At 41.4% G+C, this 15866-nt stretch overlaps 1 protein-coding gene across 1 annotated transcript in view; it reads left to right on the plus strand.

Moving 5' to 3' along the window:
• LOC144693568 (inverted formin-2-like) overlaps positions 1-13559 on the plus strand; it is a 35601-nt gene extending 22042 nt beyond the window's left edge. The window contains exons 9-18 of the mRNA XM_078563410.1: positions 805-905; positions 4488-4558; positions 5437-5544; positions 5637-5707; positions 7817-7937; positions 8019-8183; positions 8298-8400; positions 10007-10156; positions 12347-12402; positions 13262-13559. Of these exons, the coding sequence (XP_078419536.1) occupies positions 805-905; positions 4488-4558; positions 5437-5544; positions 5637-5707; positions 7817-7937; positions 8019-8183; positions 8298-8400; positions 10007-10156; positions 12347-12375 (919 nt within the window). The 3' untranslated portion in view covers positions 12376-12402; positions 13262-13559. The remainder of the gene's footprint in view (positions 1-804; positions 906-4487; positions 4559-5436; positions 5545-5636; positions 5708-7816; positions 7938-8018; positions 8184-8297; positions 8401-10006; positions 10157-12346; positions 12403-13261) is intronic.
• Positions 13560-15866: the final 2307 nt, after the last annotated feature.

Genomic DNA, 15866 nt, shown 5'->3' on the forward strand with positions numbered 1-15866 from the left:
GAGGGGAGGGGGAGAGGGGTAAGGCAGGAGAGAGGGAAAAGAAGGTGGAGGAGAAGAAGGGAGAAGAGAAGGGGAGGGGCATAAGAATGGAATTGGGGAGGGGAATAAGGAGTGTGGTGGGAGCGGGGAGAGAAGGGAGGGGGAGCAAGAGATTGGTTAGGGATGTGGGAAGGGGTGTGGACGGGGTGTGACCCTACACACTGCATACATAATCAGCTCGGATTTAGGAAAACTTTGGCTGTATATATAATCATATTTTGCTGTGATCACTGAAGGATGGCAATTGATAACAATGACATCAGTTGATATCATTTGACATCGCAAGTATGGTACTGAGTGAATATGATAGCTAAATGGTAGTTCTTAGTTAAAATGAAACAGAATGATAGCCAAATGATTGCTTCTGAGTGCACGTGATATCAAATGATGACAATATGATTGCATTTGAGAACAACTGATGTCAAATGATGGCAAAACAATTGCAATTGAGTGCAGTTGACATCAAATGAATGTTGCTAAATGCAAATTTTGTCAAATGATATGAAAACTTTCGAGTAGGGCTGACACGAATCCACGTCTGTCAGACAATTACCGTCTGCATCGGAGCATCAAATGTACTGCAACCTCTTCCCTTCTATACCTCCTCACACCCTCTTCCCCAGCAACATTCAGTGTTGCCTGATCTCTGAATGGTGCAAATGTGTCAATGCACCATGCTAGATACATTTTCAAACTTACCAAGGGAATGAGAAAATAAGACAATTAAGAACTATGTCATATATTGATTTGTTATCATTCCAACAGCTATGAGCTACGAATTGACTGCTTGCTGTCATGTGAAGACATAATAGTTTTACAAAACTTTCACCGACCAAATGCAGAATTGATTAAAAAGGCATGTGAAGGTGAGCATTTTTTGTTCTACTTCAACCATAAAAATATTTATTTTTCTCAAAATATTTGTTCTTGGTTTTCTAGCCTGTCGCATAATTATGACTTGATAATAGTTAAAATGATGTAACATCTAATTATAGAGCAGTCTGCAAATTAAATGGTTAATTCAAAATCATTGTTTAAAATATCAAAAATTCTCTATGAAAGTAATGAAATCAGGATAAACGCATTCCTTAATGAATGTTTTTCTTAATGAATTCAGTGTGAGATTAATAATACATCTTGCACTTATATAGCAACTATAATGTAGAAAAATGCTTCACAGAGATGTAAACAGAGGCTCTGTGCTGCATCTCATCAACTGCCCTATTAAAATGGCCACCACTCTTCCCCTCCACAACCCCCCCAAGAGCTGCCACCCATTCAAAAGGCTGGCAGCTCCACTGCCTCAGGGATGTCACCGGTTATGGGGGCCACCTTTCAGGCTGTACCTGGAGGAGGATGGACAGACACGTTTATCACCAGGCAAATGGGGTCTGGGGTGCCAGGGCCAGTCAGACAGTCCTGGGTGATGGGATGGTGGATGGTAAGCAAAGGAGGAGCAGCCATTGCCACCTCTGCAGGCCAAAGAATGCCCAAATAGGATGGTACCCCAGCTACTGGTAAAATACCAGCAGAGATGGCAAGAGGCATTTAATTGGTCACTCAGGTGGCTCAGTGGGGGTCTAGGTGGGTGAACTCTCTGCCACCTGCCTGCTGCTGGCAAGATGGCATTGCAGCGAGAAGGCGACAGGCATGGATTTCACTTTTTTATCAGCATTTTGCTTTTGTATCACTAGTTACCTCCTTCTCCATGGAAATACAAGGTGATCCTGCTTGCAGGACGGGTTCAGATTAGATTTTAGCCTCTTGGGACTGGGCTACAGGCAATGCCGCTCAGAGGTTGCAGCTTCTAATAATTGTCAACAGACCTGTCATTTTGTGAATCAGCAAACAAACAGGTCCAGAGCATTGTAGAAAAGCAGAGGATGCAGCCAACTACATGATACTTCCGTTCCTCAGGACCGCAGTGCATCTTTGACATTGTCTATCACACAGCTGTGTACAAATGGCAGGTTGGAGATGACGACAAACAGAAGATCAAGAGCTGTAGATTGCACGACCAAGATACCACGAGAGGGCAGCCACCTCAAGTCTATGAGCCTTTTGTAACATAGAGCAATTAATCATCTCTCACGATATTCACAGGTTGCACCTCAGAGAAGTACTAGACCAGGAAAAAGAAAGGCATGTTTAATCAGAAAGTAAATTCTAGAGGCTGGATTTTACCGTCGGCGAGCAGGGGCGGGGCCCGCTCGCCAATGTGTAAAATGATGCATGGTGATGTTGGGCGGAACTCCCGACATCACTGCGCCCCATTTAAATTTTCAGGAAGGCAGGGGCACAGCAAAATCAGCTGCCACCCGCCGACCTGTCAATGGCCAATTGAGGCCATTGACAGAGCAATTAAAGTAATTAGTGGACCTGCCCATCCAACCTTAGGGTTGGCGGGCAGGCCAGGAGCCCCGGCAGGAACTAGAGAAAGCATCATCCACAGGCAGGATGAGGTTTCATGTGGGGCTTTAAAAACTTTAATAAAGATTTTTTGGAAATTATGAACATGCCCCAACTCATGTGACATTGTCACGAGGGGACATGTTAGGGAAATTTTATTTTTCTATTTTTAGCTTTTTTACACTTAGAGCCGATCTTCCTGAGGCTGCACTTAGCATGCCTTTCGTGCGCATGCGCAAAAGAGCACACTCTTGATTTTAGGAATCCCCCTCCCCTCCGCCCGCACAGTGAGCACATAGTGCTTCCCTGCGGAAGTATTTATGTGGATGGTCTAGCTAGATTTCTGGTCAATGGTAACCCCCCCTAGGATGTTGATGGTGGGGATTCTGCAAGGGTAATGCCAAGGAGGTGATGGTTAGATTTTCTTTTGTCAGAGATGGTCATTGCCTGGCACTAGTGTGGCATGTTGTGTGAAAAGAATTACCACTCCCGAGTCTGTAAGCTCCAAGTAACCAAGGACTTTATTTACAAGTATATGCTGGGAGGACACAGCCTGATTCTACAAGGTTAATGTTTTGAGTCCACAGGACTCTTCTTCAGAGCTCTGAAGAAGTCATACAGACTCAATATGTCAACTTTGTTTCTCTCTCCACAAATGCTGCCAGACCTGCTTATTTTTTCCAGTGTTTTCTGTTTTTATTTCAGATTTCTAGTGTCCGCAATATTTTGCTTTTATCTGATTCTACAGGGTGTCTCTCTGATACAAAGGCTGAGGACCATATTTATATCTTTTAGTTATCACATTTCACTATACCGCCTAGTACAACCTCCAGTTACATACAGAATTATTCAGGCTGGCGATGTCCTCTGTTATCTCACTGGGAGGCTGGGAATTCCTCGGATCTAACGCCTCATAGTCTGTGTTCTGATCACCCTAACATTTGTTTACCCATCTTGTGAAGGTCATTAAGTTTTATGACGTGATTGTTAGTTGGGTTTCCACAGTACTAGCTATATACCCATCATGCTTATATGTTGGCTATATTTCCCATCATGCTTAGAAAGAGCTTCATAACTACATTTGTCCATTATAAAGCATTTAATACGCATCTTAATCAGTTACCCCACTTCAGGCACAAACGTTATCTGTCTCTTATCAGCCCAGGCCTGAATGTTGTCCAGGTTCTGCTGCATGAATGCCCCCAAATATTAAAAGAAGTCCTGCCATAAGCTCCTCTGTGATCACAAGGGCTCAGGTTTCCATCACCAGTGAGCCCAGACAAATCAGCACACCTGGGTTCAGACCCAGTAAAATGTCTCCTAATGTTTCTCTTTAGTATTTGCTTGGTTGTTTTTCAATATTACTTGAAGAGCTAGAGGAAAAATTTAAAAACATTATTCATGTAAAGGGTATGTTGAGTGATTAGTACCAGCCTCCAAGATGATTCAAGATCGAAGATGTGGAAACACTCGGCATAGAAAGTACCCATCTCTGTCTTATTGTGTTCCTGGGCCATTTAAAGGATATGTGGAGGCTGCACATCTTAAAAGGCCTAATAGATTATTGCCAAATGGCCTCTCAGCTGTATACTTATACTGACCTACTGGACTGAGAACAATAGTTCTAGGGTCCAGCTACCCTGTTTAGGAAAGAGATTTGCATCTGCTTTGGTAGATGCATACACAAAGCTGCCTCTCAGGAGTTGGAACTTTAAATGATTTGACATCCTGAGCTCTTTGCAAACCTGATTCACCAATCACCAGCACAATGACCCTACGCTCCATGTTGTATCAAACCAAAATGGTGTGAGAATACCACGTCCAGCTTGTCTCAATCTGCTTCCCTCCAAAATGACTTCTGATTTTATACTGCCAGTTTAGCTTTCAGTTCTAAAATGAAGTTGCTTCATACCAGCATAAGCACGCACTCCAGAGGTTTATGGAGCCAACAGGTCTGTTTAAAAAAAACTACCCTGAATTAGAGTTATGGTGTACAGTACCATGAGATATGACTTTCTGCATTTTCTGTTTTTGCACAGATCTTCTGTCTTCTTCAAGACTGCCCCAGTTCTGTCAACTGATTCTTAAAATTGGAAATTTTCTCAACTATGTATGTATAAAACGTGAATGTTACAAAAGTCATTCATTTTTGCAGTACTTTTCAGGACACTTTTTCATAATGACTAACCAAATTTATTAACTAGTCAGTAAATATACATTGAACATTCCTGCATAAATTGGTCAAAGCTATTAAAGTTTGGATTTTCAAACTTATTTAAAAAAAAATTAACTTCTTGTTTTCAAAATTCCCAATCAATCAATTTAAAAAATACACTGGTGCTGAAATTCCTAACTTTTTGCACTGCAGTGAGTGCAGAGGGAGCAAATAACTTGGGGCAAGTTTGCATTTAGGCATACTGCCCCAAATTTCCCATGGACCTGAACTGGCTGTCCATTCAAGCTTGATGAAATTTGAGATAAATGTTTATCCCACATGTATAGGCACTTTAAATGAGTACATCACTTTTATTTGGGCCTCTTGGCTAGAAATTCTATTGGTCTAATTTGGCTTTCTTCCTATTCTAGGGCAAAGTTGCATTTGCAGTTAGGTGTAATTATTCAAATGAGCTGGAGTAGAAATTTGGGAGTGCACCATTCCAGAGGGGCTACATTTGCACTAGTAACAATTTGTGTCACATTGTTGCAAAAAGATATTTTACACAAGAGTGTGCACACATGTGGCAAAGACAAATTTTCCCTAAAATATAGGAGATTTACTGAAATGGGGGGTAAAAACAGATAAAGACTTGCATTTATATATAACCCTATAGCACCTTCCACAGCCTCAGGAAATCCCAAAGTAATTTTGAATTGTAGTCAATGTTGTAATGTAGCAAACATAAAGTAGCACATTTTTTTATTACTGGAAAGTTGTAAAAAGCAGAATACATTGTCAAGTGAGTTCACCACATCTTTTTCTGGTATCAGGGTAGTGCCACAGGAAATGCAGATGGGTTCAAAATAAACACTCTGATTAAGCTGAAAGAGACAAAAGCAAACCAGCCACAAGTCACATTACTACATTATGCTGTGGAGGTACAGTAGCATTTCATGTTATGAATCAGATATGTGAAAATATTTGTAGTTCTAGTGTTACACTGCATTTTTCACTTGATTCCTTATAACAGGAGGTTGAAAAATCCTATCCAGGCCTTCTAAATCTTCCTGATGACCTCAAATCAGCATCAAAAGCAGCAAGGTAGGAATTTTAAGTTGTCACCTGGTAATGACCATGGTACCTTTAGCACACAACCAATAACCACACTCAATGCACTAGGTTTTGCTTGAACTGCATGGTGGGGGTATGCATTAGACGTCCAGCTACAAGTGTTCAAAAACTCATTTGTGCATGAATAGTTCTTGATTTCAGACATGCATTCAAAGGGTAACGTGATGTTTTATTTCAAACCTAAACTGCCTCCCCCTCCTCCCCAATGTAACAAACTTTTTTCCCCCCCAAAATGACTGACCAGACAGTTAACCTGTTTCTATTTTTTTTGGTAAAGTCACTACATATTACTACTACCCTCCCACTGCCTAGGCCTAATCACTGTATCGGCTGGTATAAAGATTATTATGGACATGGAAGTAGCGCTCACATTACAGCATGTCAGGCTGTTAATCAGCCTGTGAATTCTTCCACTTCTTCACTCCGTAGGGTGGTGTGACGGTGCCACATCAACAGCCAGTCACCAGGTATGTAAAAGTAGCTCAGGGTAATTTTTCATCCCTCCCTTTGAGGAAATGCCTGGCTTCCAATCAGTGCTGCCAATAATGTTAAATAATTGATCAGGGGAAAATCATGGTTATAAATCTGTGTCCTATTATCTCATGGGACAAAGCACTGCAACTTGCTGTAATTGAACAAATTTCAAATATAGTACAGATCTTTAAGGACTACAGCAGTATTTCTGTACCACACTAAAAATAATACAAGATTAAACCTGTATTTTGTAACTTTATAACTGGAAACTTGCAAATTTTTGCAATGTTTTTACTGATTACTAAGAGTAGAATTTTAATCACGGCATGCCGTTCCTGATGACAGGACAGGAAGTGGTTGCCAATTCCACTCTCTTGCTTTTTGCTGGTTCCCATGCAATTCCAATTAAATTCAAAGTACAGTGGCGTGCAGGGGAGACACGTGCAATCACGTGGTGGGGGAAGCTTTCCAGTGGTGAAATCCACTGTCAACTGACAATGCAGCGGTACAGCCGGGCTATAAACAAACCATCTGGACAAACAGGGACGCTCTTCATCATGGTCAGAACTCCCTTGTCCAACTCCATTGGCATTAACCACAAAGGTGGCAGGGATGTTTTTCAAATTTAAATTTCACTTGTAAGTATTTCACATTACATTGATTTTGCTTTATTCATGTGTGCATTATCATCATTTGTTGAGGTTAGCCTAGTCAGAGAGCTAAATGTATTGGCATGCCTCATGGTTTGCAGGAATTGATGGTTACGCGGGAGTTAGGGACATTTCCTTTATTGTGGAAGCAATAACATGTTTTTACATTCACTCTTTATTGAATGTTCATATTAACGTCCAATGTTATACTCACCACTCTGTGGGACATAGCTAAGCTCAAAGCCCTGTAAGGACTCTACCAGCCAACAGCCTGAGATGGACCCACACGTGAACAGCCCTGACCACGCCTTTTAAGTCATTCATTTTCTTACTTTGACTGACCTGTTCCCACAACCCCACCACCACGCCCAGGATGCCAGACCCTTCCCACTCCTCCTTGCACCCGTCCCCATGCTCTGTCCTCCATTCCACTCCTCCATGCCCCAATGCCCTTCCACACCCCCTTCCACATCACTGACTCACCCTTGCCAATCCTGAGCCTGCATGCAAGCTGCCATTCTCCTGCTCCCCTCCACTGACCTCAGACACAACTGTACAAAGCCGACTGTTGCACGTCACCTCTAAACAAACGTGAACCAGGTGCCACGAGATTCTCATGCGCTGCTGACTTTATAATGAAGGTAGGATGTAGTTACAAAAGGTTTCAATATAATGAGTATTCATGGCATATAAACATATTACAAGTAGGAACCTGCCATGGAACACATTGAGGCCTAACCCACCACAAACATGCCACTGAGTTAATCTCTAAATTTGAACCCGCCATTGGGAAAGCAAAACTTTAGCTCCTGCCTAATTAAGTCACCCTGCCTGCCACATTTCCCACACTTGCAGGCCCCATAAAATCCTTCCCTCCCTGCCCCCTTAGTGTGAAAAAGATGTGGCTTGAACAGCCCTGAGAGATCTTTATAACTTCTGACTGGTTTCTCTGCAGTATTAAAGTTGATTCAATCCAGTCTGAAGTAAGCAGAATTTCACACCGTTTGGAGAAGATCAGTGTTGACATTGCCTCATCTCTAGATGATGTAAAATTACAATTCAGAATTCCAATTCAGGTAACCTAATATCCAACGCTAAGTTGACTTTCTCAAAATCACACTTGTAATGTTCCACTATTAACAAGAATTAATTGGCAGCAAGGTCTCACTATATCTGAGGAGCTCAAGAATCTTCTGAAGGCTATATCGTACAAAAGAAACCAGGTGGCTGAATATTTCTGTGAAAATCAAAATAAATTTTCACTGGATGAATTTTTCGTCACAATCAGAACATTCAGAGAACTGTTCTTGCAAGCAATAAAGGTAAGCAAAATTGTAATACAGCCTAAATTGGCACAAAAAGTGACTAACTGGCTTACTTTCCTTAGAACTACTCCTTTGCCACACTTGTGTAATTCTTTATGATTCTGAATGTAGGATAATAAAGGAAGAAAAGAAAAAACAGCAAAAATGAAGAGAAGAGAGCAACAACTTGCTATGCAAGAAGCAAACAGGAAAAATGAACCAAATGATTATAGCAGTAAGTTTAGAGGCTTAGTATTAACAAATTTATTCATTAAATATAAGGTTTATGTTTTATTCTGAAAAATAAAGTTTTAGGCCCAAAAAGGATGCATACCACTGTTAGAAACTTTTTATATCACCCCTCTTAAGGATGCCAAAATAAGGGAAGAAAAATGTGTGCCTGTCTCTGGGAGTCCTGCTCATGATCCAGAGCTGTGAGTTTTGAAATTTTAATACGAGGAAGTGTTGCTGTTTTACTGATGGACTGCAATATTTGTTGACATAAATGTCAATGTTGGCCTTTGGGCAGACACAGTGGAAGGAAGAGGAGAGATGTTGGACATGACTGTTAGTGCAGGAATGCAGAGATTGTTCAGATGAAATCTTAATGGTGGGGGAGCGGGGGGAAGGAAAGGAAAAGTCAGTCCCAAACCAACCAACTTTAAATAAGGCTGCCCTGCAGTGATGACATTCCAGGGGCAGCATTAACAAGCTAAGAGTGGGACTTCTACCCCTCAGTGGAAGGAAGTCCTGCCCTCAAGAGCTGCCAGCCAATCAGATTTTCCAGCTCCTCTTGCAGTTCCAGCAATGCCAGAAGTCAGTAGTGGGCATTTCAGGACTGCAAGGAGGCCCCAGGAAGATGACCCTGGAAACCAGGCCCCAGCTTTTAGGGCAGGGAGGGATCAAACACCCTTTGGGAGGGGGCGGGGTTGGGGGGGGGAGGGGGGGGGTTGCTGTGGGGGGTGGTTTTGGAGGCCAGGTAGGGAGGCACAAAGGGGAGGAGGTGCCCCTGATGTGCAAAGGCATCCCCTTCCTTCCCACCTTTTCACCAACATGGGTGAAAAGATGGTCTTCTCACTCTCACTCACCTTCCAGTGTCCACTATATTATGGCAGTGGAGGCAGATTGAGAGCTTTATGTGAATGTTAACTGACCACCTAAGGGCCTCAATAGGTCTTTGGGCTAGTGGGCATCTTACCTCCCTGTACTGTGGGGATCGGATCGGTGGGGGTGGGTGGGAAGGCTGTGGGCTAGCACCTAACATATTTTTATGTGCCAGCACCTCCACCCCCAACGAAAACATGCCCAGCAGGGTGGGGCGGGGTGGGGGCGGTGTAGGATGTAAAATCCAGCCCTATATTACAGAGAGCCACCAGATTTGCATAGGCAGCCAAATTGTTATGTGAGGACTTGAATGATATGCCCCCACGAAATCTCTAGTTGACCCATAAATCTGAAAGTAACGTAATTCCATAGCCAAATGTGCAGGGGACAGCCCTTGGCCCCAAGGAAACAACATGTCACTTGCTATCTAAAGGTATTAAGGACACCTCCATTCTTTCGACCAGAAAACTTTAATCAATGTTACATCTCATGGCAGTAATTCTGTCACAATAGTTTGACTACTGCTTGTTAAAAAACACAAACATTTGTACTAATTTTTTGTCAGGATAATATAATTAAATTTTGAATGTTTTTTTCTTGGCTATTCCTGCTTTTTACAACATTTAAGCTGGAAGGTTAAGACAAACATGTTATAAAGTCTGAAATTAATGACATGAATTTAACTTTCACATATAATGATTTATACTTTCTTTGCTTTTCAATTCGCAAATCATTAGCAGAACAAGGGACAAACAATATTGTTGAGAAACTTCTATTTGATATAAAAAAAGGTTTTCACCAGAAAAGAAATTCTATAACCAGATGCAAAACAGAATTTTCTCCAAAATCTCCTGCTACTGAAACATTCAAAGATCAAGTACAGCCTGGTAAGACAACTTCAAGGTTTTTTTTGTCACACATCATTGCAAAAAACTGCAAAATGCATCTATATGGAATAGTTTTCAATGTGATACATAATTAACTATTATACTGGTTTCCCAAATAAATTCTCCTTTGTGTATTGGATAATATACCAGAGTGTACACATGCATGCCTAGAAAACAAAAGTACAACATATTTGCTTATTATTTTTTACATCCCTGATAATATTATCAAGTCCAGGAAATTCCTAGCTGGGCAATTCCACAAGTGATCCCTTCCTGTAGCTCCCAGCTACATTTGGCCGAAATTAATGGCCATGGCGGTGGCTCCATCCATCAGCCAGAGAGTGGGTCACAACCACACCATGAGCATTCTCAATTATATCCCAGTCAGGCACTTACCCGCCTGCCGTCGCAGTTCCCGGGCCTTTGGAGGTGAAGATTCCACTTCCAAGAGCTGCCAGCCAATCAGAGAGTCACCAGATCTTCAGTCCCGGCACAGCCACCAGGGACAATGGTCACCTCTTGGGACAGGGCCTGGGATGAGGAGCATTGCTGGAGGCCTGAAGGAGAGGTATGTATGGGCAGCTTCGCCAGGACTAGTCAGGCAGGCCTCGATAAGTGAGGGGAGAGGGGTTGATGTGAAGTGTGGGGGGTTAGCCCTTGCCGCCATCAGGGCCCTACGTGGGGGAGGGGGTACATGAACAGGAGGACATCCTTGAGCCGGCAGGCAGGTTGCCAGGTAGAATAGCAGCAGTGATAAGATTAAGCCCATAAATGATCCTTAATTGGCCACTAAAGGCCTCATCTGGCCTAGGGCAGGCCCACCTCTGATTTAATCAAGCAGAATTGGGAAGGCAACGAGCTCTCCACCCTATGCCTTTCCCCTCCACCCCACCTCCTAGCCTGTTCACAGTGTGAGGTACTAAATTCCTCCAAATGTGTGTTCGGACTCCCCTATACTTTTCTGACCCGTAACCGACTTCCCTGCTGCAGGGGGTCTGTTAGGATAAGATGTTGCCCATAATTTCTAGGGCTTCTGCAATTTCTGTGCCCAGAATCATAGGATGTATCTTGTTGGGCCCTAGTCCTTCCTTTGCTTTCAACTTAACTAATTTCCTAAAAAGTTCCTTCTTTCCAACACATCAGTCACCTCACAATAACTTCAGGATTCACATTCTTTCTGATACACTTCTCTTAAGCAAAGCTCAATGTAAAATAAATATGTTCCCTGTTTTTGATCATCTAAAAATTAACAGTTCTCTCCTCTAACCCACTTTAATTTTAATAATTCTTCTTCAATGATATATATGTAAAATACCTTACTGTTTCTTTTGATGTCCTTTTTGAACTCACTCTTAGATTATCTTTTGTTTACTAGTTGTAGACACAACACCCTTTGACTAACTGCAAGTCTCAGAGCACTCTTACACAAGCACCTCCATATATGCAATTCATGAGACAATTGTATCAAATTTCCTCTGCCTTTCTCCCAAATAAGGTGCAAAAACAGGTGCGATGCAGAATAATGGTTGCTAAACCTTTGCTCCCATCTGCTTCTGAAAAGTACTGTGCCCATACTTCCTGTTATCCTGATATTTTCTAATAACTGTACCTGGCTATACCTGAAGACACTGCAATGAAACTTCCATGCAAATTAATACTTCACGCACAGATTTTCTCTTATAATACTGGATGCAGTTTTAGGTCAAAACGTGGGGCTACTGCTTCCTGAGCTATTGTATAAGTGCTATCTCTATTATGGAACAGATTGGGGTTGTTATGAAAAGTCATTGACCGAGAAATTTGGAAGCGAACATTTCTGGACACTCCATGATGAGATCCAAGACACCTCCTGATATTGCAGGGGTTGGAGAACATAGAAAAGGTTCCAACATAGAAAAATGAATACTTTATAACATCATAATCTGTTACTTTTCTTTCTGCTCAAGCATGCATCACCACTGTAACTTAATTATTTTCCCCAATCTCAACATTCAGATGAAGAGAACAATTGAATCATAGGATGTTCAGAATTCAAAAAGGTTTTTCAGCTCTTCCTTCCAGTTCTACAATTTCTCAATTTATCCATTTTTTCCTGCAAATACTTCAGAGCGCCTGAACAATCATTCTAAACGATTTGAACTCTGTGTTTCATATTTCTGGTATGTAACAATTATTCTCATTTCAAAACAGATGACTGCTCTGGAATTGTGAGAAACTAGTATCCAAGAAGTGCTCTATATTACAAGGTAGGTGTAAAAGTGCTGGAACATACAGTCAACTCCTCTTAATTGTTCACCTAATTTATCTTCAAATTAGAAAGGCAAATGGGACCTCGGCCTTGATTGCAAGGGGGTTGAAGTACAAAAGTGGGAAATCTTGCTTCCCTACTAGGGAAGGACAAGGGCAGCAGATAGATGGGAACACCACCACCTGGAAATTCCCCTCCAAGTCACTCACCATCCTGACTTGGAAATATATCGCCATTCCTTCACTGTTGCTGGGTCAAAGTCCTGGAACTCCCTTCCTAATAGGACTGTGACTGCAGCAGTTCAAGAAGCTCACCACCACCTTCTCAAGGGCAACTAGGGATGGGCAATAAGTGCTGGCCCAGCTAGCGAAGCCCACATCCCATGAATGAATAAAAAAAACTGTACAGGGTGTGGGGGAAACCATACCTGCAGAACTGTGTATAGTTTTGGCCTCCTTATTTAAGGCAGGATATATTTGCAATGGAGGCAGTTTAGAGATGGTTCACAATATTGGTTCCTAGGACGAATTGGTTGTCTAATGAGGAAAAGTTTAGCATGTTGGGCCAATATTCATTGGAGTTTAGAAGAATGAGGTAATCGCTTCTGAAGGGGCTTGACAAGGTAGATGCTAAATTACTGGTGGTGAAAGCTCGAAGTTCTGATATGGCTCACTGCTATTGTCATGAATGTTTAAATTTACCACTCCGTTGTCTGTCTTGCCTCTACACCATCACAGACAGGGGAGCTGTACTACTGAGTCTTTCTTACTTTATGGAACAAAATAAAATAATTGAAAAAAATTGTTTGAGGTTTGTCTTCATATCTGAAAAATATAACTTTTGTTTTTGTTTGATAGTTGAAGAATTATGGAGCAATATGAAAGATGACCCTGTCAAATTAGTGAACTTCTGGATTATTATCCACACTCAAATCCATTTGTAGAATTTACTGTATTTTAACTATAAAGCTTTGTAGTGAATGAATTTAGCAATATAACCCTTCAAGTTGTAAAAATTCAGGTGCTTTGTAGATATTGAATAAACATGTAGTCGATCATCAATGTTTTCTAATAGACCACACGGGGTTGTCAATTCTGGATAACTGCATAGCTTAAATGCAACACAGATAATAAAATGTAAATAAATATGTACCAGAAAAAAATACAAATTGCATATGGTTGTGTTAACTATTGCAAAACTTACTGCACTGCTTTAAAAAAAATTTCTTTATTCACATCCCAATGACATGTCTGTTCAAGAACATTAACACAGCATTTCTGCTTGTTGTCATAAAGTTCTCACAGCTCCAGGTCTCAGCACAATCATTTCTGGACAATCTATTTTATTTTTACTCGTTCATGGGATGTGGGCGTCACTGGCTAAGCCAGCATTTATTGCCCACCCCTAGTTGCCTTCATTCAGAGGACATTTTTAAGAGTCAACCACATTGCTGTGGGTCCAGAGTCACATGTAGGCCAGACCATGTAAGGATGGCAAATTTCCTTCCCTAAAGGACATTAGTGAACCAGGTGGGTTTGATAACCTGGCCTCTTCCCATGAGGAGAAGCTGGGGATTTGCCCCAGCATTAATACATAAACCTGCCTCAGTTGAGTACTGTAGCCTGTGATTCACCTCAGAGTTTGCCAATTAAGATCTCTTCTCTTAAAACACTGTCTCATTAACATTGGCCTGAAGCCAATTCTAGGGTAACGGGGAGTGCTCAAATGAATTGAGTGGCAATGAGAGTGGCGATTGGGATAGAATCTAAAGCACCTTCTTGCTTCTCTAGGCTTCACGAGAATGTTGGGGTTTTTTTCAGATTTACCTTTGTGGACATTTAATCTGAAGAGAACCTTCTCAACAGCAGCCACTATTCTGAGATACAGGCTAGGTTAAACATAGCACCGTCATAACATACTTCATATACCAAATATGCTGTTATTCATACAGAAGATAACTCAATGATGTAAATTTGAGTTTAGTGGTATCAGTTGCTCCTTGAAGTGATCCTGTTCCCTGCTATGTTTTACACACTGCCCTGCATCTACTAGTATCGCAGCAATGCCTGGTCATGTAAGAATGAAATCCCCTGGTGATGTGAACCACATTTCTAGAGTCTAAAGGGAACTCCTGCTCTTCCAGGCTTCACAATAATGTTTTTTCAAACTTACCTTTCGTAGATATAATAGTACCCTTAGCCTGAAGAACAACCTACAGCAGCCAGAATTCTAACTGTGCATGAACAATTAAAAGGCTTGTTTATGCATGCACTTTCTTTAAGTGTCTCATTTACTTCCTGTCAGCACTATTTTTGTAATGCATCTTCTGACATGCTATTTCCATCATGCCTGTCTGTCATGCTTATCTGCCACAATAAGTCTTAAACTAAAAATGTGGGGGGAGGAGGGTTAGGAGAGGGAAAATTTATAAATCTAAAGAGAAAGGTCAAGGCCATGGAGCAGTGTGGGGGGTGGTTAGCTTAGATGACTATAATGTGATGCAGAATGACACCAGCAGTGCAGGTTCAATTCCTGTACGAGGTGTGGTAGTTCATTGAGGTCTGCCTCCTCGTTTTGTGGCATGCTTGATGAGGAACGGTGTCCATCAAGCTACATATTACGAATTGTCTCTCTCTAAAGGAGAGAGATGCCTAAGGTCCTTGTGGACAATTGCTAACAACCTTGTTTTGTTACCTTATGGAGCGATTCAGGTAAAAATAAGCAAAGTATGATAGGAAAAGACAAGAATGCCAATAGTACATCAGTGAATAAAGTCAAATCAGGGAAAAAGGTAAACAGTTAAAATTAAAGTCACTTTATCTGAACGCACAAAGTGTTCATAACATTATAGGCAAATTGATGGTGCAAATAGAAATAAATGGGTTTGATTTAATAGCCAGAATTTAAACCCACTCAAAACTCATTCACTTCCACAGAGTGAAAATTGAGCCCTATGGTTTGCATGGTGACCAAGGTTGGGAATTAAATATTCCAGGGTATTTGACATATGAAAAGGTAGACAAAATGGAAACGAGATGGGGTTTGCCCTAATAATAAGGGGTGACACAGAATCATGGAATAATTGAATAGTTCTGGCCGTTGTGTCCATGCTGGTTCTCCATGAGAGCCACTCAGCTAGTCCCATTCCTCTGCCTTTTCGCCATAGCCCTGCAATTTTTTTTCAAATTATCCAATTTCCTTTTGAAAGCCGTGATTGAATCTGCCTCCACTACATTTTCAGATCCTAAACATTTGCTGTGTAAAAGGTTTTTCTTCATGTCACCATTGCTTCTTTCACCAATTACCTTAAATCAATGTCGTCGGGTTCTCAATTCTTCTGCCAATAGGACAGTTTCTCCCTAACTAGCTTATCTAGACCCCTCATAATTCTAAACATCTCAATTAAATAGCCTCTCACTCATCTCTTACCTAAAGAGAACAGCCCCAGATTTGTCAATCTAT

Source organism: Cetorhinus maximus, chromosome 18, assembly GCF_964194155.1.
Source record: "Cetorhinus maximus chromosome 18, sCetMax3.hap1.1, whole genome shotgun sequence".
NCBI lineage: Eukaryota > Metazoa > Chordata > Chondrichthyes > Lamniformes > Cetorhinidae > Cetorhinus > Cetorhinus maximus.